This window comes from Coffea eugenioides, unplaced genomic scaffold, assembly GCF_003713205.1.
Source record: "Coffea eugenioides isolate CCC68of unplaced genomic scaffold, Ceug_1.0 ScVebR1_454;HRSCAF=1135, whole genome shotgun sequence".
Classification (NCBI taxonomy): domain Eukaryota; kingdom Viridiplantae; phylum Streptophyta; class Magnoliopsida; order Gentianales; family Rubiaceae; genus Coffea; species Coffea eugenioides.
The window spans coordinates 5,241-30,000 of NW_020864293.1; the positions used below are offsets into that span (position 1 = coordinate 5,241).

The 24,760-nt window shown below is 34.5% G+C and overlaps 1 protein-coding gene and 2 non-coding genes across 3 annotated transcripts; all 3 read right to left on the reverse strand.

Annotated features, from left to right (window-relative positions):
• Positions 1–8,451: 8,451 nt before the first annotated feature.
• On the reverse strand, positions 8,452–8,525 carry TRNAW-CCA. Its single transcript has one exon. It is a non-coding gene; the product is annotated as a tRNA-Trp (tRNA).
• A 159-nt stretch (positions 8,526–8,684) lies between these two features.
• Positions 8,685–8,758, reverse strand: TRNAP-UGG. Its single transcript has one exon. It is a non-coding gene; the product is annotated as a tRNA-Pro (tRNA).
• An 11,815-nt stretch (positions 8,759–20,573) lies between these two features.
• LOC113758291 lies at positions 20,574–23,036 on the reverse strand. The gene is made up of 5 exons (XM_027301215.1): positions 22,734–23,036; positions 22,430–22,562; positions 21,198–21,323; positions 20,717–20,847; positions 20,574–20,633 (listed from the first exon to the last, which is right to left on the reverse strand). Exons 1-5 carry the CDS (start codon positions 23,034–23,036, stop codon positions 20,574–20,576), a joined length of 753 nt encoding a protein of 250 aa, XP_027157016.1.
• Between the last annotated feature and the right edge of the window lie 1,724 nt (positions 23,037–24,760).

The following is a 24,760-nucleotide window of genomic DNA, read 5'->3' on the forward strand; positions in this document are numbered from 1 at the left end:
ACATGGCCTCTCTGGATCCCATTGAATTTCATTCGGAGGAGGAACCTTATAAAGATCGTATTGATTCTTATCAAAAGAAGACAGGATTAACCGAGGCTGTTCAAACAGGCATAGGCCAACTAAACGGCATTCCCGTAGCAGTTGGGGTTATGGATTTTCAGTTTATGGGGGGTAGTATGGGATCCGTAGTTGGGGAAAAAATAACCCGTTTGATTGAATACGCTACCAAAGAGTTGCTACCTCTTATTATAGTATGTGCTTCGGGGGGGGCACGCATGCAAGAAGGAAGTTTGAGCTTGATGCAAATGGCTAAAATTTCGTCTGCTTTATATGATTATCAATCAAATAAAAAGTTATTTTATGTATCAATCCTTACATCTCCTACTACTGGCGGAGTAACAGCCAGTTTTGGTATGTTGGGTGATATCATTATTGCCGAACCCAACGCCTATATTGCATTTGCAGGTAAAAGAGTAATTGAACAAACATTGAATACAACAGTACCTGAAGGTTCACAAGCCGCTGAATATTTATTCCAGAAGGGTTTATTCGACCTAATCGTACCGCGTAATCTTTTAAAAAGCGTTCTTAGTGAGTTATTTAAGTTCCATGCTTTCGTTCCTTTGAATCAAAATGAAACAGAGCACTAAGTTCAACAATTATTTGTTATTTGTAATAAACGAGTAGTTAGTTTATCGGAATCAAAGGAAATAAGAATGGAATTTTCTTTGGTGGCATAAGTTCAAATTGTAGAACGAATCAAAAGTTGTGGATAATTCTTTTTTACTTATATTTCTTATTTCTGATTCTTAATTCAATTTTTTATTAAGAAGTCTATATTAAAAAAAAAGATTGAATTCTTCAAATTAGGCAAACAAAACGAATTTCTTATTTTTATCTTACGTATCAAATAAAATATAAAAAAAAAAGAGTTTTTTTTTTATTTTTCTCTATTTCCATTTCCCCAAAATCCCTTATTTAGCTAAAAATCTCTGTTGGTTCGGATTCTAACGAATCTTTCGATAATGTGTAACAAACTCTTTCTTTATTAAATTAGAATACAAGAATAAAAGACAAAGAAAAGAAAAAATAGATTATCATACATACCTTTCCCTTTCGTGTAGAATAAAAAGAAAAGATTCAAAAGATAAAAAAGATAAATAAATTCATTTATTTCCTTCTACACTCCTTGCGTTTATTCTATATATTTACTTAGATATTTAAATATAGATATATAGATACTTAGATCTATACTAAGAATTTAAAATTGAATTAAATTAATAATAAAATATAAATTTAAAATTCATAAGAATTCAAATTCTTAATTATAATTATTATAAGATATCTTTATTTATAAATAATAATAACAGGTACAAATAATAAATCGAGGCACCCATTCTATGATAACTTTCAGCTTTCCCTCTATTTTTGTGCCTTTAGTAGGCCTAGTATTTCCGGCAATTGCAATGGCTTCTTTATCTCTTCATGTTCAAAAAAATAAGATTATTTAGATCCGATGGGACCCAATATCTTCCATTTTTTCAAAACTTAGATTTGTATCATAGCACGGACATATATTTAGTAGAATATGGTATAACATGTAATTTTTGCCGAACATAAAGGAAAGAACTCTTATGTCTGCATAAACACGATATATGGTTAAATGAATTCTAGCTGTTTTCAAATCGATCAGGATCGCCGGATGGCTGAAATAGAAAGTCAGCGGATCTGTATGTATAGTGGGATCATATGAAGAGTATGCTATTATTTTAGATTTAATCAATTTGATGAATTACTCCTAAAGGTTCACACCAAACTAGTGCTAGTTGATGAGAGTTACTTCGGAAACAAAAAAAGTAAAGTCAAAAAAATTTGAAGTATTCTCTCAATTCTAATAAAATGTAATCGGATCAAGTATGAGTTTGCGATCAGAGCATATATGGATAGAACTTATAAAGGGGTCTCGAAAAATAAGTAATTTCTGCTGGGCCTTTATCCTTTTTGTAGGTTCAGTAGGATTCTTATTGGTTGGAATTTCCAGTTATCTTGGTAGAAATTTGATATCTTTTTTTCCCTCTCAGCAAATCGTTTTTTTTCCACAAGGGATCGTCATGTCTTTCTACGGAATCGCGGGTCTCTTTATTAGCTCCTATTTGTGGTGCACAATTTCCTGGAATGTAGGCAATGGTTATGATCGATTCGATAGAAAGGAAGGCATAGTGTGTATTTTTCGTTGGGGATTTCCTGGAAAAAATCGTCGCATATTCCTCCGATTCCTTATAAAAGATATTCAGTCCATTCGAATAGAAGTTAAAGAGGGTATTTTTGCACGCCGTGTCCTTTATATGGAAATTCGAGGCCAGGGGACCATTCCCTTAACTCGTACTGATGAAAATTTGACTCCACGAGAAATTGAACAAAAGGCTGCTGAATTGGCCTATTTCTTGCGTGTACCAATTGAAGTATTTTGAGAAATGCGTGGAAAAATAGATGCTTTTTCAACAAGAGGGAAAAATGCAAGAATCTTTTTTCCTATAACATAACTTAAGTGTGAAGTTTCATCAGAAGGTTTATTCAAGCTAAAGCGGGCGGAACAACCATAAACGGAAACTTTTTTCGTGATTTTTTATACGTGTGCAAATCCACGCAACTAAAATTAAACAAGTAACAAATCGAAATAATATATTCATCTCATATATCAAACTATTTCGGTATAAAGAAATTAATCTTCTTTTTAAGTTCAATATTTAGTTGGAATTGATACAGATAAATCCTATTTTATAAATTATTTTTTTTGTCAATCGACGTTTTTTTCTCCTTTCTTTTGCGTTCCTTAATGACCAATACAAAAATAACAATTAGATTTCTTAATAATGATAACTAGCCAATTTCTGTCTTGTTTTGCCACTTTGATTATCGCAATCTCCTTCCCTCAATTATTTTATTCCTGACTGTGGGTAATCAGTAAATTTGTTTTGAAATATTGGATATTTTGATATTTGAGAGAAAAGGAGTTCTTTCGTCTCAAAATATAACTAATATTCATTACTTAAATTAAAGTGGTTCTTTCGATCATTCATCGAAAAAAGACACTTGTTTTGTTGACCGATTGAGATATCGGAAAAGGTTATTTTTTAATATTTCTTCATTCAAAGTGGATTCTTAATTGATTTCTCTATTCTTTCTAGATTCAATAACCGCAAAGAAAATAGATTTATAGGTTTCATACTTTGTATAGAACTCATGTGTGAAAGAAATATTAGATTGCATAGAGTCAATGAATGAGGTGGGTTGATTAACAATTCACAGATGAAAAATGACAAAAAAGAAAGCATTCACTCCCCTTTTATATCTTGTATCTATAGTATTTTTGCCCTGGTGGCTTTCTCTCTCATTTAATAAAAGTCTGGAATCTTGGGTTAATAATTGGTGGAATGCTGGGCAATCCGAAATTTTTTTGAATGATATTCAAGAAAAGAGTATTCTAGAAAAATTCATAGAATTAGAGGAACTCCTCGTCTTAGACGAACTGATCGAGGAATACTCGGAGACACATCTACAAAAATTTCGTATAGGAATCCAAAAAGAAGCGATCCAATTAATCAACATATACAACGAGGGTCGGATCCATACGATTTTGCTCTTCTCGACAAATATAATCTGTTTTGTTATTCTAAGCGGTTTTTCTATTTTGGGTAATGAAGAACTTGTTATTCTTAACTCTTGGACCCAGAAATTCCTATATAACTTAAGCGACACAGTCAAAGCTTTTTCTATTCTTTTATTAACGGATTTATGTATCGGATTCCATTCACCTCATGGTTGGGAACTAATGGTTGGCTCTGTCTACAAAGATCTTGGATTTGTTCATAATGATCAAATTATATCTGGTCTTGTTTCCACTTTTCCAGTCATTCTTGATACAATTTTTAAATATTGGATTTTCCGTTATTTAAATCGTGTATCTCCTTCACTTGTAGTTATTTATCATTCAATGAATGACTGATAAAAGATCCACTGATATTAATCTAATCCAACCAGAACCTTTGTTACTTTGTAGTTGTACATAAACAAAACATTGCAAGTCCTACTTACGCTTTCTATTTCGACCCATCTGGGGGGATTCATCCTATAATTATATTCCAGTAAAATATTATTCCATTAAATTTATTCCAGTAACTAGCAGAATCGTGGATAGGGAACTATACTAGCGACTTACCCCCACTTATTGTCTATTGTAGAAATTTTGGGATCAACGATTGGACCATGGAAACTAGAAATATTTTTTCTTGGATAAAGGAACAGATTACTCGATCTATTTCTGTATCTCTCATGATATATATCATAACTCGAACAGCCGTTTCAAATGCATATCCCATTTTCGCACAACAGGGTTATGAAAATCCACGCGAAGCAACTGGGCGTATTGTATGTGCCAATTGCCATTTAGCTAATAAGCCCGTAGATATTGAGGTTCCACAGGCGGTACTTCCTGATACTGTATTTGAAGCAGTTGTTCGAATTCCTTATGATAAGCAACTAAAACAAGTTCTTGCTAATGGTAAAAAGGGGGGTTTGAATGTAGGGGCTGTTCTTATTTTACCGGAGGGGTTTGAATTAGCTCCCCCCGATCGTATTTCTCCCGAGATTAAAGAAAAGATAGGCAATTTGTCTTTTCAGAGCTATCGCCCTAATAAAAAAAATATTCTTGTGATAGGACCTATCCCCGGTCAGAAATATAGCGAAATAACCTTTCCTATTCTTTCCCCCGACCCCGCTACTAAGAAGGATGTTCACTTCTTAAAATATCCTATATACGTAGGCGGGAACAGGGGAAGGGGTCAGATTTATCCCGACGGGAGCAAGAGTAACAATACAGTTTATAATGCTACAGGAGCAGGTATAGTAAGCAAAATTATACGAAAAGAAAAAGGGGGATATGAAATAACCATAACAGATACGGATGGACGTCAAGTGGTTGATATTATCCCCCCAGGACCAGAACTTCTTGTTTCAGAGGGCGAATACATCAAATTGGATCAACCATTAACGAGTAACCCCAATGTGGGCGGATTTGGTCAGGGAGATGCAGAAATAGTACTTCAAGATCCATTACGTGTCCAAGGCCTTTTGTTCTTCTTGGCATCTGTTATTTTGGCACAAATCTTTTTGGTTCTTAAAAAGAAACAGTTCGAGAAGGTTCAATTGGCCGAAATGAATTTCTAGACTTGCGGTTGCTTGTTTATACTTTTTCTACGAGATGCTGGGAATTTCTTTTACCGCATTGCTAGTCATCGTATGTAGATTTTGAAGAATCCTATTTGACTTTCACCCTATTTCTTTATTTTTTTAGTCAAATTGGGGCGATGGGGCTATGTTACTATTGCCCGATTTCAATGTTATAAAATGGATCAATAGTTTTAGATTCTAAATAGAATCCAATTGGATTAGATACCTGACAGAAGTAATCGGGTAATAGAAGGGATATATGGGAAACAAAGAATCTCTTCTAGAAGAGATTATTCGTCTTCCTAGTCTTCGACACAAGAAAGGGAATTTTCTAAACCCTTTTTTGTGTCAAAAGAGTAACGATTCTTGATCCTGTTCTTCAAAGATTTCTAGTCTTACTTTCAATTTTTCCAGATGTATAAATAAAAAAACAAGAGGGGTTTTATTGATTAAATAGAACTTTTTATAAAAATTTTCAAATTGGATGAGATATTAAAATAAATAGAATAAAGTTCTATTAGTATAGAAAGTATTTGCAAATATCTAATCTACAAAAATATATATTCTATCATCCAAGAAATTGAGTGATTCCTTCTTTCTTCTAACTTTGAAATGAAAGTACCGATAGATACTGCCAAGGGGCGAGTGTTCTGAATCACTTAATGAAGTTCATTTTTCAAAAACATCATCAGAAAAAAAAAAGAAATGAAGTTTTTTGAAACAGCAGAAAGGGAAATCTATTTTGTCATTTAGACGAAAAAAAGTATGATTCTTAAGAACTCAACGGGTCCTCCCCCTTCGAATCAGCCAAAGAAAGAAGGGAATCCCGCCAAGTTCTTACGCTTTCATGTCTACAACTTAATTCATTCGATTACTACAGGGATGAACCCAATCCGGAATATGAACCATAAAAGAAAACACCTATTAAACCGATCACAAGAATACCAGTTACAGTACCTACTATCCAAAGAGGAATTCTTCCAGTAGTATCGGCCATTTAACCCACTTCCCTCCACATTTCATCAAGTGTTCGTGCTAGAGACATAAACAGTCATGGATAATTATGAGATGAGATCCTTCCGAATGCGTTAAGAGAATGCCTATAATGATTATTTATTCTCTTTCCTTTTCTTAATTGAAGAAATAATTGGAAAATAAAACAGCAAGTACAAAAATGAGTAATAACCCCCAGTATAGACTGGTACGATTCAATTCAACATTTTGTTCGTTCGGGTTTGATTGTGTCATAGCTCTATAATTCGGATGTAGTTTTATCGTTGGATGAACTGCATTGCTGAAATTGATCCTAAAAAAAAGACGGTAGGTACAGCTAGGCCGTGAACAGCCAACCATCGTACTGTAAAAATTGGATAGGTTCGATCTATAGTCATTAGGGCCTCCTAAAAAGATCTACTAAATTCATCAAGTTGTTCCAAAGGATCAAAACGGCCAGTTATTAATGGAATTCCCTGCCGGCTTTCTGTGAAATACTCGTTTGGCCGAGGGCTTCCAAACACATCATAAGCTAAACCGGTGCTGACGAATAGCCAACCAGCAATGAATAGGGAAGGTATTGTAATGCTATGAATGACCCAGTATCGAATACTGGTAATAATATCAGCAAAAGAACGTTCTCCTGTGCTTCCAGACATGCTGAGCTCCACATATTCTTGTACAGTCAAAGGGGATCGATTCCGTAAAAAATGAGATCAGTAAATGTCAATTCACTGCAAATTTTTTGTGAGATCATCAATATTGTACCGAAGGCGTCTTTAGAGTATACCGAATCAGTATAACTATCCTTCTTCTGACACAGCAACGCAATTTTAATCAGTATCGAAAGGAAGTGTTAAATAATTTCTTTTTTGTTTTTGCTTTACTTTTTCTTTAGTTGATGTAAAATGATGCCTCATTCAATAGAAAATTCTTCCAATGAAAGAGATTATTATATTCCCACACTTTTATTTTTTTTGTAAGTAGATGTGAGATCTAAAAATTCCCTTTTCGTAGTTGTAGAAGGAATTTTTGATTTTAGAGAAAGAATTGTAATGCTTTCTTATATTCGATCAAAGTCGAAGGATTTAGTTACAAGGATGATGCTTTAGAATATGGAAAGATAAAATGTGGAACTTATAAAAAAAATAAAAATGATTAGTTTTAAAACTTAGTTGAATCAAAAAAATCTTTTTTTGAGTGATTCGGTAATAACATTTTTATTCTCAGTTGTTCAAGATATTATGTGAATGAACCTATTACCAAATCTAATGAGTTAAACTTAAAGCAAAGTCAAAAGGTTTAGTTTATATGCTTATTCTTTGCTCTAAAATCAAGAATAGATTCGATAAATTTAAAAATAGAAGAAATGATCAAAATAGAAATAATTTTCGAATTTTATTCCATAATAATTCAAAAAGAGTTTCATTTTTGAATGAAGTTACATGAGCCGGTTCTTTTTATTAGTTTACCTAAGAGTTACTCAATGAGTGGGTTGGTTGAAATCGCAGAATAGGTAGATGTTACAGACGATAAATCGATTTTATATACCTCTTACTTTATACTTTATCTTTATTAGCGCCGTATATAATGATAGATGAATAACAAATTTTCAATTGAACTTATTCTTTCAATTGATATTTTTGTGTATCCTATTGGCAAAAATTGAAACTTAGGTAAGTGCTTTATAAACATATGTATAAAAAACAAATTTCATTTAGCCCCTTCATGCTTACTATAACAAGTTATTTTGGTTTTCTACTAGCAGCTTTAACTATAACCTCAGCTCTATTTATTGGTTTGAACAAAATACGACTTATTTAAAATTAATATTTGAAATGAACGATTCATAAAAAGAAACCAATTTTGCACATTCTATAGTTACACTTACTGCCTCAATTGTCAATTCCCAATCATTGAGATTCATGTCAATTCGGATTAATATTTAGGTATAGATATTACTTCTTTTTTTTTCTTTCAAATAAATTGAAATGATTGAAGTTTTTCTATTTGGAATCGTGTTAGGTCTAATTCCTATTACTTTGGCTGGATTATTCGTAACTGCATATTTACAATACAGGCGTGGTGATCAGTTGGACCTTTGATTAATTAATATATCTTTTTTTGATTGACCTCCTCCTTTCCTTTTATTTAATCCATAGGGGGTCAAATTCCTAATTGATGTCCAAGTTGTTACTGAATCTAGTTCAGATCTAAGAATAAAAAAACCACGCTCTGTAGGATTTGAACCTACGACATCGGGTTTTGGAGACCCACGTTCTACCGAACTGAACTAAGAGCGCTTTTTTATCCGAACAGACAAGGCTGTAAAGAAAAGGATTTTTTTATAACCCCAATACTTTTTGTATGGATAGTATCATAAACACAAAAATGAAAGATTATATCCAATTCGAATCGATCTCAGTCGATCCCTCGTTACTGCTGAAAGGAGCAGTAATAGGTAGGGATGACAGGATTTGAACCCGTGACATTTTGTACCCAAAACAAACGCGCTACCAAGCTGCGCCACATCCCTTCCATTATTCTACAGTCTCATTGTATAAAATTACTGTTTTGTTTTCCACATCATTATTTCGTCGATTGATCTACACAATTTTCTGCCCATTTCGTCTTTTTGGTCTCATTTAAGATATGTTTAACATAATAATATTTATTATATATAATAAAAATAAATGAGTATTTTTCGGAAATGCTTAGTAAGAGGTTTTTTTGGTTTTAATTTAAGATTCTAAGAAAGGGTAAAATCTTATTTACCGGATCATTGTATAACTCAATTTAACTTAAAGACTATGTGTACAATTATAACCGGTCCTTAACTACATATGCCTCTGATCATATATGCATTATCTGTATTACAATAAATAAACAAGGGAGGGTTTTCAATGCGAGATTTTAAAACATATCTCTCCGTGGCACCAGTACTAAGTACACTATGGTTCGGGGCTTTGGCAGGTCTATTGATAGAGATTAATCGTTTTTTTCCGGATGCGTTGACCTTCCCCTTTTTTTCATTCTAGTTATTGACATGGGAAGGGATGAAGAAGATTAAAGATACAATCAAATATCTGTGACTAACCCCTCTTCTCCTCTTTTCTCTTTTTTCCCTTTTTAGAATAAGGGAGGAAAGAGAAAAAATAAAAGTGGATTCGATTCAACATCTGCGAGACCTGGGTTCAAGTTCGAATTCTAAAATGAATATTAATAATAGAAAAATGGGTTTAGAATAAGAATAGAAAATACGCGTCGAAGGAAAAAGTATTACAAGAGATTTAACTGAAAACTAAAATACTGTACTTCGATTTGAAATAGAGTTTAGAAATTTTTATATTCCTTATTATTTACTATGACTTTCATTTACTATAGTTTTTATAATTGGATTTCGAGTTAGTAACTTCTATTTTTTTCCTTCCTTTCTTCTTAATATCGAATCGAAAATAGACGAGTTGAGTAAATAAAAAATCCAAGGGGGGTTCATGGCCAAGGGTAAAGACGTACGAGTAACGGTGATTTTGGAATGTACCGATTGTGTTCGAAACAGTGTTAATAAGGTATCAACGGGGATTTCCAGATATATTACTCAAAAGAACCGGCACAATACACCCAATCGATTAGAATTGAAAAAATTCTGTCCCTATTGTTACAAGCATACGGTTCATGGGGAGATAAAGAAATAGATCGAGCTGAGTATCTATATCTTACCCTTTCAAGGAAAGGGACAAAATGGCATTATATATAACATATTTAAATAGAAAAGAAAAAAATCCTATTTAGAATAGCGTTAAAATGAATTAGACTTAAGAACTAGGATTTTCGGGATAAGGAATAAACTAAAACAAACCATGGATAAATCCAAACGATCTTTTCTTAAATCCAAGCGATCTGTTCGTAGGCGTTTGCCCCCGATTCAATCGGGGGATCTAATTGATTATAGAAACATGAGTTTAATTAGTCGATTTATTAGTGAACAAGGAAAAATATTATCCAGACGGGTGAATAGATTGACCTTGAAACAACAACGATTAATTACTGTTGCTATAAAACAAGCTCGTATTTTATCTTTGTTACCCTTTCTGAATAATGAGAAACAGTTTGAAAGAACCGAGTCGACTGCTAGAACTACTGGTCTTAGAACTAGAAATAAATAGGCTTACTCTTTTTTCACTTGAACATAATTTGAATCCGAACTCAAACACAGATTAGTGTTTTTCCGAGAATCCAGATTTGATTATCGTGTCGTAAGAACAAAAACGAATTGGAGAAAGCTTTTTTTCTTGAACGCATTCATTGATTTTGACTACTTTAGCATTTTTTATTTATAGTAATTTCGACTCTACTTTCCCGGAGAATGAACTCCGGGAAAGTCTGTTTAAATTATTCCACTGGATTCTTCGACTTCTTTATATTTATATAACTCATTGGAAATCATATAAAGACAATTCCTATTTGATATAGCTATTTGTGCAAGTATTTTACGATTAAGAAGCAGCTGTCTCTTGTACAGATCGTGTATTAATCTACTATAACTATAGGATAGTGCCCATTCTACTACTCTTTCACGAATTATTGCGTTTATCCGAATGATCCACAAACGACGAAAATTTCTCTTTTTACTATCCCGATCTCGATGAGCCGAAACCAAAGCTTTTATTTTTTGTTGAGTAATAGTTCGCGTAAGTCTTGAATGGGCCCCCCGAAAGCTTGATGCAAATAAACGAATTTTTGTTCTACGTCTCCGAGCTATATATCCCCGTCTAATTCTAGTCATTGAACAGCTGAAACTTTGAAGAATAACTAATTGATTTCTTTTCTTTCAGTTATTCTTTTGCCCTTTCCTAATCTATTAATAACAAAACGAATTTTTCCAATGTATAAAGTAAAAATTCCAATGGCTTTGGCTGCTATAACCTTCCCGACCACGATTTTTTCTTTTTTTTGTTTTAGGCGAAATTAAGAAAAAAATAAGAAATTGTATTCTGCGCTATAAGTGTAAAAAATCAAAGTAAATAGGCAGATAAAGAAATAGTGGATTCCATCGTTTCTATGGTGACTTCGTAAACGGTGAGGTCTTTTCTATACACCGGAGCCTTTACTTCATTTAATCAACGTTATTGGTAACTTGTATAGTTCATCCTCCTTGGCTCTACCCATGAATTATCTAGTAATAGGTCTTTCACAACGAGATCTACCTATACCGTAACGGTATTTTTTTATGAAAATTAGCTGGGTAGCTGACCCTCTCAGTCCGTTCTTGTCAGAATAAGGCCTACTTTTTATACTTTTTAAATAAAAATTTCTCCGCTTAATGGATAACCGTTTGTTACCAATGGAGAATTGCTTCTCATCATTATTGGATTTGCACCAATGGAAACCATAAAATTCATACACAATGGAGGGATATGATAGATTGTCTTATTTTTTTAGATAGTAAATGGAGTCCCCCTCTTACATATTATATTCGCCGGTACGTATCATTGATACTAGAGAGGTTGTTTTTTTACTTTTGTGCCTGCTCATGATATGATCTAAACGAGTCGCACATACACCCGAGTACATGTTCCTCGACGCTGAGGGCATCCCCGAAGGGCGGGGGATTTCGTGACATTTCTTATTGGCTGTCTTGCATTTCTAATAAGTTGTTTAATAGTTGGCATGTTGAATTGTATACATAATGGACTGGTTTAGATTGATCCTAACCGGATGATTATGAATTACTTCTATATTAATAAATATGTAATAGAATATTAAAGTCAGAGATAAAATCTCAAATCGCGGATTTTCGTGAAATCCATGTTATTTTCATTCAACCGCTACAAGATCAACAATTCCATAAGCTTGTGCTTCTGTTGCTGACATAAAAACATCTCTTTCCATGTCTTCGGATACAACCCATAAAGGTTTGCCCGTTCTTTGTACATAAACCCTTGTGAGGGTTTCACGCAGTTTCAGCAGTTCTTCCGCTTCCAGGATAAATTCTCCCGCTTGTGCCTCATAAAACGAACTAGCAGGTTGATGGATCATTACCCTGATGATATAACATAATAAAAAGTTCCTCTATCTCGGAAGAGAAAAGAAAGATAAATAATAATAGGAAAAGGATAGAATTGAACAACCGTACGGGCATCTTTTATCTTTTGTGCATTGCATACGGCTCTACAATAAAATTGACCCTTCCCTTCCATTGAAGAAAGAGAAGAATATATCAGACCCAGATGGTTAACTGATCAAAATGCCACCCTTCCTTTCCAAATAGTTAAAAAATACTATGATGGCTCCGTTGCCTTATATATTTATATTAATTTTTATTGTTTTTTTGTCTGTGATTCAGCAATCCCAAAGTTTCTTTTTGATGCAATCAAATGAGGAAAAATCTTTTTTCACTCTCTTTACATAACATAAATATTGTTAAGAGTCTTCCAAAATAAAAACAAAAAGGTTTGTGACGCTGAAGTGGACTCCCGATAAATAAGATAAAATCGGAAATATCCTTTCTCTCATACCACCCTTTCGATACATAATCTAATTTTTTGACAATGCAAAATTTTCTCGTATCGAATTCGAAGTGCCATGCTATTATTACTTAATATTCATATTTCATAGGGCGAAGGCATAGTCTTCTTTAATTTCTCTCAAATAAAAACCTCATTGGCGCCAAGCGTGAGGGAATGCTAGACGTTTGGTAATTTCTCCCCCAACCAGGATAAAAGATCCCATTGAAGCGGCTAACCCCATGCATATTGTATGGACATCTGGTCGTACAAATTGCATAGTATCATAAATAGCTACTCCGGGGATTACCCATCCGCCGGGAGAGTTTATAAACAAATACAGATCTTTGGTATCATCTTCGATACTGAGATATATCATAAGACCAATAAGTTGATTTGAGATCTCGCTATCAACTGCTTGACCTAAAAAAAGTAATCTTTCTCGATAAAGTCGGTTGATTAGGGTACAGGTATATTCCTTAGAAACCGTACATGCACCTTTTGGTGCATACGGTTCAAAAAAATTGCGAAAAAAAAAGAATCAATGTATAGATTCCAGTCCTTTTTCTCATAACAGGTTCTTTCTGACTTCTAACGAAAGGCTTTTTTCTTCTTCAATAAACACGAGTTTTGACTCTTTTTTTTACTATTTCTAAATATAATAAAAAAGTCACTAAACCCATCTAATTAACTTCTCATTGATGTATTGTTTCATCGAAAATCAATCCAAATCACGATGGTATTCTCTTGTTACTGAGTGGGTCTCTTTCATCTTTTTAGGTTTATGCTCTACTCCGGGTAAAGATTCACCCGATTTTCATTTGCACATATAGGACAAAGGCCCCATTACCATTTCTTTTTGTTATGACTTTTTTCTGTTTTTTTTTTTTCAATTTTTTTCATACTTTCTACCAAGTATTTAGTAACCCGCTTGACAAATAAGTCAAATCGGAATCATTTATGACAGAACTAGTAATCATAGATATATTACCAATCGAATTGGGTTTTTCTAAACGGAGCCTGGATATTTCATTTTTTCTTTTTTATTTAGTCCAACCAAACCAACCATAAATTATTCGAACTAATATTAATCTCCAAAATGGATCTAATTGCACTTCACGCTCCAAATTTTTGCTGATTCAATGAATCTTTCTCGGGTGAAACGGAGGATATCTCAATCGGGGGAGAAAACGGGAAAATCCCATAGGACCCAATATGTCTGACAAGTCGCACTATACGTCAACCCAAGATGCATCTTCCTCTCCAGGACTTCGGAAAGGTACTTTTGGAACACCAATAGGCATTAAATGAAAGAAAAAAGAACAAAGTACTGTATTTCACTTTGATGTAGAAACGTAATAATATGATTATTATTGTCCTTATAATATATATTGGCTTTTATCGTATTTATTTTATCCATAGATTATAGTTATAGAAAAAGTCATAAAGAAAAACAGAATGAATAAAGTCAAATTTGCAAATTATTATGAATAGGGCGATGAATAAGTATGTACACATTCACTCATAGACAATGGAATCCAACCCCCATTGCGTATTGTTACTTATCGAGTATAGAATAAATTTGCTTCTCTTTGTTCCTACGAAGAGAATTGTTCCATTATTTTATTACCAAGAGAATAGAACAAATATTAATCCCTATTCTGAATAATCCACCGAACAGGGGGGTCCATAGGATAGTTATAGTAGAGTCTTTTCCAATGCAATAAAGTTACGCAGTGTCTATTTAGCTTTGATAAAGGGGTATTTCCATGGGTTTGCCTTGGTATCGCGTTCATACTGTTGTATTGAATGATCCCGGCCGCTTGCTTTCTGTTCATATAATGCATACAGCTCTGGTTGCTGGTTGGGCTGGTTCGATGGCTCTATATGAATTAGCAGTTTTTGATCCTTCCGATCCTGTTCTTGATCCAATGTGGAGACAGGGTATGTTTGTTATACCCTTTATGACTCGTTTAGGAATTACCAATTCATGGGGCGGTTGGAGTATCACAGGGGGAACTGTAACGAATGCGGGTATTTGGAGTTACGAAGGTGTAGCGGGGGCACATATTGTGTTTTCTGGTTTATGCTTTTTGGCAGCCATCTGGCATTGGGTATATTGGGATCTAGAAATATTTTGCGATGAACGTACAGGAAAACCTTCTTTGGATTTGCCCAAGATCTTTGGAATTCATTTATTTCTTTCAGGAGTGGCTTGCTTTGGTTTTGGTGCATTTCATGTAACAGGCTTATATGGTCCTGGAATATGGGTGTCCGATCCTTATGGACTAACGGGCAAAGTACAACCCGTAAATCCGGCATGGGGCGTGGAAGGTTTTGATCCTTTTGTTCCGGGAGGAATAGCCTCTCATCACATTGCAGCAGGGACATTGGGCATATTAGCGGGGTTATTCCATCTTAGCGTCCGCCCACCACAACGCCTATACAAGGGATTGCGTATGGGAAATATTGAAACCGTCCTTTCCAGTAGTATCGCTGCTGTCTTTTTTGCGGCTTTTGTTGTTGCCGGAACTATGTGGTATGGTTCAGCAACTACTCCGATCGAATTATTTGGGCCCACTCGTTATCAATGGGATCAGGGGTACTTTCAGCAAGAGATATATCGAAGAGTTAGTGCTGGACTAGCAGAAAATCAAAGTTTATCAGAAGCCTGGTCTAAAATTCCTGAAAAATTAGCTTTTTATGATTACATCGGAAATAATCCGGCAAAAGGGGGATTATTCAGGGCAGGTTCGATGGATAACGGGGATGGAATAGCGATTGGATGGTTGGGACACCCTATCTTTAGAGATAAAGAAGGGCGGGAACTTTTTGTACGTCGTATGCCTACTTTTTTTGAAACATTTCCAGTCGTTTTGGTAGACGGCGACGGAATTGTTAGAGCGGATGTTCCTTTTAGAAGGGCAGAATCAAAGTATAGTGTTGAACAAGTAGGTGTAACTGTTGAATTCTACGGCGGTGAACTCAATGGAGTCAGTTATAGCGATCCTGCTACTGTGAAAAAATATGCTAGGCGCGCTCAATTGGGTGAAATTTTTGAATTAGATCGTGCTACTTTGAAATCCGATGGTGTTTTTCGTAGCAGTCCAAGGGGTTGGTTTACTTTTGGACATGCTTCATTTGCTTTGCTCTTCTTTTTCGGACACATTTGGCATGGTGCTAGAACCTTGTTCAGAGATGTTTTTGCTGGTATTGACCCGGATTTGGATGCTCAAGTCGAATTTGGAGCATTCCAAAAAATTGGGGATCCAACTACAAGAAGACAGGCAGTCTGATACAACACTGCTTTGGTATCTTTTGCCTCGATTTTCTTTTTGGAATTTGTCATAAGGTACCCGAGAAATCTTGACCACTTTTTTACTTTTTCTCTTTCTTTATACGGGAGAGAACCCCCCCCAAAAAAAAAATAAACAAACAGGTATGGAAGCTATAATTGTAATTGTAAACCGCGATCGAATCTATGGAAGCACTGGTTTATACATTCCTCTTAGTCTCGACTCTAGGGATAATTTTTTTCGCTATCTTTTTTCGAGAACCTCCTAAAGTTCCAACTAAAAAGATAAAATGATTTTTCATTATCTCAATTGAAATTGAAGTAATGAGCCTCCCAATATTGGGAGGCTCATTACTTCAACTAGTCCCCATGTTCCTCAAACGGATCTCTTAGTTGTTGAGAAGGTTGCCCAAAAGCGGTATATAAGGCGTACCCGGTAAAACTTACAAGTAAACCAGATATAAAGATGGCTACTAGGGTTGCTGTTTCCATTATTATTTATATAATTTCAAGACCCCAATGGATCTATGATAAGATCGTTTATTTACAACGGAATGGTATACAAAGTCAACAGATCTCAATGAATACAATAGGATTTATGGCTACACAAACTGTTGATAACAGTTCTAGATCTGGTCCAAGACGAACTACTGTAGGGAGTTTATTAAAACCATTGAATTCAGAATATGGTAAAGTAGCTCCGGGGTGGGGAACAACCCCTTTGATGGGTGTCGCAATGGCTCTATTTGCGGTATTTCTATCTATTATTTTGGAGATTTATAATTCTTCCGTTTTATTGGATGGAATTTCAATGAATTAGAGCTATAAGAACTCCCAAGTTCTAGCTTTTGAATCCAAAATAAAATCAATCATTTAGAGCTCGGATTTCGAGCCCATTCTATTTTGGGAGTTCGATCGCGAAATTTCTTTGTTTCTGTATTTCCGGAATATGAGTGTGTGACTTGTTATAATTGATCCTATTGATATTACAGAGAATGGGTCTGTCATCTTGATAGAGATGGTTCTACTTCGTCGGATATTTATTTTAGTATCTGGAACACGGAATATACAGAATAGATTAAGAAATATTTGAACTATGATTCATACTTAATGTTCAGACCTCGTATCATATCCGGACTCAAAAAATTTTCAATTTTCAAAAGGAATTCAATTTTATAAATATAAATCGAAAGGTTTTTCTTCTATTTCGATTTTGACAAAAAGACAAAAATTTCTTTGAGTTTTTAATCATTCTATCTATTCGTGGAATAAGTGATGGTCCAAGTATTCTTACTCAGGAAATCTTTGACTTAAGTTAGAGTTTTTTTTATTGAATCATCGCGTTTCTAGTATGAATCTGAGGTTTTAAAATCAATTCATAGGGTTCTTAACAAGAGAATTCCTATTAATACAATAAAAAAACAAATAATAAACATTATATATAAATAGAAAAATGAAATAGGAAAGGAGAGGATTCAAGAGGCCCGTAAGAAAGACGACTGAGCCAACTTGAGATTTGGGTATTATCGCCCCAAACAAAGAAGAGCTTTCGAGTTTTTCTTCTTTCATACCTTCAGAGAAGATTGAATCTTTGATTCAAAAAAAGTTTCAAACTTTCTATTACATATCCGTTGGAAATAGTATTGGGGTATTTTTGCTTGAGCTGTACGAGATGAAAGTCTCACATACGGTTCTCAGGGGGGGTTCCACCTATCTCAATAAAGTCTATGATTGGTTCGAAGAACGTCTCGAGATTCAAGCGATTGCAGATGATATAACTAGTAAATACGTTCCTCCCCACGTCAATATATTTTATTGCTTAGGGGGAATTACGCTTACTTGTTTTTTAGTCCAAGTTGCTACGGGATTTGCTATGACTTTTTACTACCGTCCAACCGTTACTGAGGCTTTTGCTTCTGTTCAATACATAATGACTGAAGCTAACTTTGGTTGGTTAATACGGTCAGTTCATCGATGGTCAGCAAGTATGATGGTCCTAATGATGATTCTTCATGTATTTCGTGTGTATCTCACCGGTGGATTTAAAAAACCTCGCGAATTGACTTGGGTTACAGGTGTGGTTCTGGCTGTATTGACCGCATCTTTTGGTGTAACTGGTTATTCCTTACCTCGGGACCAAATCGGTTATTGGGCAGTAAAAATTGTAACAGGTGTACCTGAAGCTATTCCTGTAATAGGATCTCCTTTGGTAGAATTATTGCGCGGAAGTGCTAGTGTGGGACAATCCACCTTGACTCGTTTTTATAGTTTACACACTTTTGTATTGCCGCTTCTTACTGCCGTATTTATGTTAATGCACTTTCCAATGATACGTAAACAAGGTATTTCTGGCCCTTTATAGAGAAGATATATCATATATTTTTGTAATAAATAAATCATTTATCATTTGGAGGAGGAATATATAGTATTTCATTGCTATAAGTATGGATTATTGAAAATAATAAGACATGTATTTGGATATCTCCCTTCAACTATTCCTGTCAAATAAATAAGACTGTGGGTCGAAGGGAATTCTCTGAAGAGAAAGTGGATTATGGGAGTGTGTGACTTGAACTGTTGATTAGTCTGTGTAGTTATAGGCCTGCCACATTGGAATTGGAATTCACAATCAAATGTGTCTTTGTTCCAACCACCGCGTAAGCCTTATACAGAGGGGAGGATAGGCTGGTTCGCTTGAAGAGAATTATTTCTATGATCAGATCCGAATCATGTTGTACATGAGCAGGCTCCGTAAGATCCAGTATAATAAGTGAAATAGATAAACTAAAAAAAAAATATAGTTTATCTATTTCACTTACTTAACTTAAGATTTAATAGTATGAAAATGCATTCATTTCCTCTGCATTGATATGACATAATACTATCGGAGTGAAACAGGGGGTCTAAAGGAGAACAGAGGTTAGACTATATTAGTAACAAGTAAACCTTTTGTGTGTATTTACAAATATTTGGGGAATAAATACCAATCGTAAGGTCTGAGACGACCCAGAAAGCACTTGATCATATCATGATTAATTTTGTAAGCCTACTTGGGTATTGAGTATTTACTTGTAAGAACTGAATTCTTTGGAATCGATATTTGCAACTTCGGAAAAAGAATTCAGTAAAATTTTTCTTACATTGAACCCTTTATATATGTGTGGATATAGTTAAACTTTAGCCGGTTTGGTTCTTTTGATTCTTGCTCGAGCCGGATGATGAAAAATTATCATGTCCGGTTCCTTCGGGGGATGGATCCATAAAAATTCACCTATCCCAATAACAAAAAAGCCTGACTTGAATGATCCTGTATTAAGAGCTAAATTGGCTAAAGGTATGGGTCATAATTATTATGGAGAGCCCGCATGGCCCAACGATCTGTTATATATTTTTCCAGTAGTAATTCTAGGTACTATTGCATGTAACGTAGGCTTAGCGGTTCTAGAACCATCAATGGTTGGTGAACCGGCAGATCCATTTGCAACTCCTTTGGAAATATTACCGGAATGGTATTTCTTTCCCGTATTTCAAATACTTCGTACAGTACCAAATAAATTGTTGGGTGTTCTTTTAATGGTTTCAGTACCTGCGGGATTATTAACAGTACCCTTTTTAGAGAATGTTAATAAATTTCAAAATCCATTTCGTCGTCCAGTAGCGACAACTGTCTTTTTGATTGGTACCGCAGTCGCCCTTTGGTTGGGTATTGGTGCAACATTACCTATTGATAAATCCCTAACTTTGGGTCTTTTTTAATTCAATTGTGAAATATGTGTATCTAGGGAATAGTCGCTTCAAAGTGAATTCTCCCTAGATACACATATTCAATTCTGACTCTATATTCTAAAATAGAATATATGAATTTATTAACGATTCAAAACCTATTTTCATCTAAAATAAAAAAAAGACGAAAGAAATTCAATAGATTTAAAACTTATTTTTTCGGTAAAAAAATTACCAACTGTTTTTCGAGAATGCCCAATATCTCTTTTACATCTTCTATGTGGAAATGTTCAATTTTCATAAGATCTTCTTGACTATTATTCAAAAGGTCCAATAATGTATATATATTGGACCTTTTGAGGCAATTGTAGATCCTTGGGGGCAATTCTGATTGGTCAATAAAAATCGATTTTAATGCTATTTCTTTTTTGTTTTTTCTGAGTTTATCCAATTTATCATGAAAGAAAAAAGGAGCTAAAGGAACCGTGTGTTGATTGTTCTCTAAATGTGAGTTTTGTTCTTCCATATGTAAAAATGGAATAAATAAATCAATCAAATTGCGGGAGGCTTGATGAAGTGCTTCTTTCGGAGTTAAACTTCCGTTTGTCCATATTTCGAGAAAAAGTATCTCTTGTTTTTCATTCCCATTCCCATAAGAATGAATACTATAATTCGCATTTCGAATAGGCATAAATACAGCATCTATAGGATAACTTCCATCTTGAAAGTTCTGTGGCGTTTTTATAAGATATCCTCGATTTCTCTCGATTTCTAATCTAATACACAAATTGATTGGTTCCATCAATCTAGCTATATGTTGTGTATTATCAACGATTTCTACATAAGGCGGTAAGACGATATCTTGAGCAGTTACATATCCAGGACCCCTGACACAAATAGATGCATCACAAGTTCCATATAGATTACTTCTGAATACAATTTCTTTCAAATTCATTAAGATTTCATGTACCGATTCTTGAATACCCGCTATGGTAGAATATTCATGTGCGACTTTCTCAGATTTTACACGTGTGATACATGTTCCTTCTATTTCTCCAAGCAAAGCTCGTCGCATTGCAATGCCTATTGTGTCGGCTTGACCTTTCATCAGTGGAGACAGAATAAAACGCCCATAATAAAGACGTTTACTGTCTGTTCTTAATTCAACACACTTCCACTCTAGTGTCCGAGTAGATACTGTTATTTTCTCTCGAACCATAGTAATAATATTTGATTAGATCATTGAATCATTTATTTCTCTTGTTTTTCTTCAAAGTTCTTCAATAGACATTTCTACACACGTCTTTTTTTGGGAGGTCTACAGCCATTATGTGGCATAGGAGTTACATCTCGTACGAAAGTTAATACTATACCACTTCTACGAATAGCTCGAAGCGCTGCGTCTCTCCCGAGGCCGGGACCTTTTATCATGACTTCTGCTCGTTGCATACCTTGATCCACTACTGTACGAATAGCATTTGCTGCTGCGGTTTGAGCAGCAAATGGTGTCCCTCTTCTCGTACCTCTGAATCCACAAGTACCGGCGGAGGACCAAGAAACCACTCGACCCCGTACATCTGTAACAGTGACAATGGTATTATGAAAACTTGCTTGAACATGAATAACTCCCTTTGGTATTCTACGCGCACTCTTACGTGAACTAATACGTCCGTTCTTACGTGAACCAACTCTCGGTATAGCTTTTGCCATATTTTATCATCTCATAAATATGAGTCAGAGATATATGGATATATCCATTTCATGTTAAAAAAGATTCCTTATTTATGTATCACTTGCTTTAGCGAGTCTGATTATCCCTGTCTTTGTTTATGTCTCGGGTTGGAACAAATTACTATAATTCGCCCTCGCCTGCGGATTAGTCGACATTTGTCACAAATTTTACGAACAGAAGCTCTTATTTTCATATTTGTCATTCCTTATCTTAAATTTGAATCTACTTCTTGGTTGGAAGAAAATAAGTTTCTTTAGATTTTGCATCTTGAATCATATTCTCGCGAAAGGAATGTTCAAGTTAAAAAATCACTTAATCCTTTGAATCCTTGTTGCGGAGTCGATAAATTATGCGTCCTCTGGTTGAATCATAACGACTTACTTCAATTTTGACTCTATCTCCTGGTAGTATCCGGATAAAACTGCGTCGGATCTTTCCTGAAACATAACCTAGAATCAGATCTTCATTATCTAAACGAACCCGGAACATGCCATTGGGAAGCGATTCGGTAATTAAACCTTCATGAGTCCATTTTTGTTCTTTCATTCCAGGTAAAGCCCCCTTGAAGTATCAACTAATGGAGGAGGAACAATATTAGACAACTCGTTCCTTTTCTTTTTTTTTTTACAATTAAAAATAGTAAGTTTCGAATCTAATTTGTATATTAAAAAGATTACCATATATAACACAAAATTTCTCCACCGATTCCTTCTAGTCGAGCCTCTCGGTCTGTCATTATTCCTCGAGAAGTAGAAAAAATTACAATCCCCATCCCACCTAAAATTCGAGGAATTCGTTGAGAGTTAGCATAAATTCGTAGACCGGGTCGACTGATCCGTTTTAAATTAAAAATATTTCTATGGGGCCCTTTCCTGTTCCTTCTATGTCGCAGCGTTAAAACCAAAAAATATTTGTTGTTTTCTCGATGTTTTCTCGCATTTTCGATAAAACCTTCTCGTAAAAGTATTTTAACGATATTTTCGGTAATATTAGTAGATGTTATTCGAACCACTCTTTTTTTATCCATATCAGCATTTCGTATAGAGGTTATTATCTCAGCAACAGTGTCCCTACCCATGATTAACTATAATTGTTAGTGACTCAAAATTTGATATAATCAACATGCTTTTCTTTTTTTTTACTTAATTTGTTTGTTTATGAGTAATTAATAAAGGTATATACGTGAGATACAATCTATTTCTTAATCTATTTCTTTCAAATACCCCGCTTTAAACATATCACGATCTTATAATACCTCGGGAGCTAATGAGACTATTTTAGTAAAATTTAATTGTCTCAACTCCCGGGCGATCGCGCCAAAAATTCGAGTTCCTTTTGGATTTCCTTCTTGGTCAATAACAACTGCAGCGTTGTCATCATATCGTATTATCATACCATTGTCACGTTTGAGTTCTTTACAGGTACGCACAATTACAGCTCTGACGACTTCTGACCTTTCTAGGGGCATATTTGGTACTGCTTCTTTGATCACAGCAACAATAACATCACCAATATGAGCATATCGACGATTGCTAGCTCCTATGATTCGAATACACATCAATTCTCGAGCCCCGCTGTTATCTGCTACATTTAAATGGGTTTGAGGTTGAATCATATCATTTTGAAATCTGTTCTTTCAATGCAAAGGACGAAGAAAAAAAGAAATATTCTTTGTCTAAAATAAAAAAATTGCAATTTTCCAAGACTCATTTCTATTGGTTCTACTTTATTTATCCTTTATCTCGAAATAATGAATTGAGTCCGTATAGGCATTTTGGATGCTGCTATTGAAATAGCCCTTCTAGCTATATGTTCTGTTACTCCACCCATTTCATAAAGTATTCGACCCGGTTTAACAACAGCTACCCAATATTCGGGGGATCCTTTCCCCGAACCCATACGTGTCTCGGCAGGTCTCGCTGTAATCGGTTTGTCTGGAAATATACGTACCCATATTTTTCCACCACGGCGTACATTTCGTGTCATTGCTCGTCGACCTGCTTCTATCTGTCTAGATGTGATCCAAGCGGGTTCAAGTGCCTGAAGAGCAAATTTACCGAAACATATACGATTCCCTCGATAAGATATTCCTTTCATTCTTCCTCTATGTTGTTTACGGAATCTGGTTCTTTTGGGGTTATAGTTGATGGTTCTTTCTGAATTACATCTCTACTACAGAACCAGACGTGAGAATTTCTTCTCATCTGGCTCCTCGCGAATTTGAATAAAAGGATTCAAAAATAAAAAATTTGAATTTGAGGTAAGATACAATTTTCATTAATTAATAAAATAGACATGTATTTTTAAATTTAATATATTGAATCGTGGGATTCTTTGAGATTTCATCTAATATATAAGTAATTTGTGTATCTTGTTTTAGTAGATTTTTGATTTTAGAAATCATATTGTTATTTTTTTATAAATTGTTTTTTTTTTTTATCGTTCAAATTTAGGAATTTAAAAAAGAAAGTTTTCGCGGGCGAATATTTACTCTTCCATTTCAATTTTAGGATTATCTCGTTACTTCTCAGAATAGATGAATTGGTCTCCGGTTTGTTCCGCCATCCCGACCGGCGAATCATTAAGATTCATTTTAATAAAATCTTTTGGATTCACAGTTTCCATCGTTCCCATCACTTCTTACTTTAATGTTTAGGTCCAAATTTTACAACGGAGCTTAGTAATGAAATTTGTTCTTGAGTCAATTTTCTCAGTCTTTATTGTCTCGAAGCTCTTTATTTTTTTTTTGTTTTATTCTATAATGTTCTACTATAAAATGTTTTATAAGAAGAGTCATTTAATTATGGATGAATCAGTATTGATGCTTTATTACACTGCCTTTTATGAGATCACTCATAGACCTTACATATTGGAATTCTATATCATAGATATTTTTTCTCTTTCTCTCATCCTTCCATTTATCCACAGCTTTCTTCTCTATTTTGCTTTCCAACTTAAAATCATATTTATTTTTGCAAGAACATAAAAAAATTTCAGTTGCTGCAAGGATGTGATATATCGGTCACATCTTGACTGGTTCTTTAGCTTTAGATCGAGATAATGCGAAGTGATGGGTTGGTTATTAGGGGGCCAATTTTTTGAATTCTAACCCTAAAAAAATCAACGAGTCACACACTAAGCATAGCAATTTTCTCAAATGATTAATCGAATTTTTATTCAACCTTATAGAATTAAAACTAGTTTTGAGAAAAAGAATGAAGAGGTTTAGCTTTCTAAATTAGATAGAAGGAAAAGTCAAAGTTTATTTATTATTCCTCGTCT